The following is a 1,758-nucleotide window of genomic DNA, read 5'->3' on the forward strand; positions in this document are numbered from 1 at the left end:
AGTCTTTTCACATGTTTCTACCTGCTTTATATTCTAGCCATGCTGGCAGCTGACTAGATGGTGCCCACCCAAATTAAGGGTGGGTCTGCCTTTCCCAGCCCACTGACTCAAATGTTAATCTCCTTTGGCACATCCTCACAGACACACCCAGGATCAATACTTTGCATCCGTCCATCCAGTCAGGTTGACACTCTGTATTTTTTTTTTTTTTCTTTAGACAGAGTTCCGCTCTGTTGTCAGGCTGGAGTGCAGCGGCGCGATCTCGGCTCATTGCAGCCTCTGCCTCCCAGGTTCAAGCAGTTTTCCTGCCTCCGCCTCCTGAGTAGCTGGGATTACAGGCATGTGCCACCATGCCCGGCTAATTTTTGTGTTTTTAGTAGAAACTGGGTTTCACCATGTTGGTCAGGCTGGTCTTGAACTCCTGACCTCATGATCCGCCCACCTTGGCCTCCCAAAGTGCTAGGATTACAGGTGTGAGCCACCGCGCCCCAGCAACACTCAGTATTAACCATCACAGAGTCTCTGAAGGTGCAGTTAAAGACCTTGAAATGAGATCATCTCGCATCATCTTTGTGGCCCATCAATCCAATGCCAAGTGACCTTGGAAGAGAAAGGCTGAGAGAAATTTGAGACAGAGGAGATCACATGGGAAGACGGAAGCAGAAATTGGAGTTGGGAGACAAAGAAGCAAACGTTAGAAGCTGTGTTTGCTCATCTCTGCTGGCCAACGTGACTTCACAAAGCCCCGGCTATGTGATGATGTGCAGCTCCCCAGAAAGACGCTTTGTAATTAGCCAGCCATGGTGGCAGGTGCCTGTAATCCCAGCTACTGGGGAGGCTGAGGCAGGAGAATCGCTTAAGCCCAGGAGTTCAAGACCAGCCTGGGGAATATGGCAAACCCTGTCTCTACAAAAAAAAAAAAAAAAGGTAATTAGCTGGATGTGCTGGCACGTACCTGTGGCCCAAGCTACTTGTGAGGCTAAGGTAGGAGAATCACTTGAGCTTGGAGGTTGAGGCTGCAGTGAGCTATGATTGCAAGACTGCACTCCAGCCTGGGTGACAGACTGAGACCCTGTCTCTGGGAAAAAAAAAGAAAAACCTGTGGGCCGGGCACAGTGGCTCACGCCTGTAATCCTAGCACTTTGGGAGGCCAAGGTGGGCGGATCACGAGGTCAGAAGATCTGTTCTCCTCCACCCTGGTCCTCACCTCTTCCACCCCTCCCTGCCCAACAGCATAGCAGACACCACACACCCAGCTCACACATCTTTATTAGCCTGGATATCCGGTGGCCAAACAGGCTGCCCCTGCCCTGTGTCAGCCAGCTGTGGCCATCTTCACCCTCATTCCCCGGAGAGGCCAGCCGCCTGCTGGAAGGAGTCAGAAGTAGGTGGATGTCATTGATGTCTTGGAGGCCCCAGCCTGGCGGGAGAGAAATCCACACCTGTGCCTGGAGTCCTCCTTCCCTGACCCTCTGAACCGGCGCTTAAAATGCTGTCCCGCCTGGAACAGGGAGGCCACATCCAACAGTGCGTCCTCAATGTGCTGCCCCAGCCTGTGGGAATCCTGGAAGGAGAACGGTGTCAGAGCCAGGGGAAGCTGGGAGATGGGATCCTGGAGGCCGAGAAACAAGAGGGCTGAGGGCCTGGATTTCTGGGTCTGCGGGAGGAGGGGGCTGGGGCCTGGACTCCTGGGTCGGAGGGAGGAGGGGTTGGGGCCTGGATTCCTGGGTCTGAGGGAGGAGGGGCTGGGGGCCTGGA

The 1,758-nt window shown here is 54.2% G+C and overlaps 1 protein-coding gene across 1 annotated transcript in view; it reads right to left on the reverse strand.

Annotated features, from left to right (window-relative positions):
• Positions 1-1,251: 1,251 nt before the first annotated feature.
• The window catches only part of CPT1C (carnitine palmitoyltransferase 1C), a 36,422-nt gene continuing 35,915 nt past the window's right edge, over positions 1,252-1,758 (reverse strand). The window contains exon 19 of the mRNA XM_011966070.1: positions 1,252-1,564. Coding sequence (XP_011821460.1) covers positions 1,379-1,564 — 186 coding nt within the window. The 3' untranslated portion in view covers positions 1,252-1,378. The remainder of the gene's footprint in view (positions 1,565-1,758) is intronic.

Source organism: Mandrillus leucophaeus, unplaced genomic scaffold, assembly GCF_000951045.1.
Source record: "Mandrillus leucophaeus isolate KB7577 unplaced genomic scaffold, Mleu.le_1.0 Scaffold74, whole genome shotgun sequence".
NCBI classification, from domain to species: Eukaryota; Metazoa; Chordata; class Mammalia; order Primates; family Cercopithecidae; genus Mandrillus; species Mandrillus leucophaeus.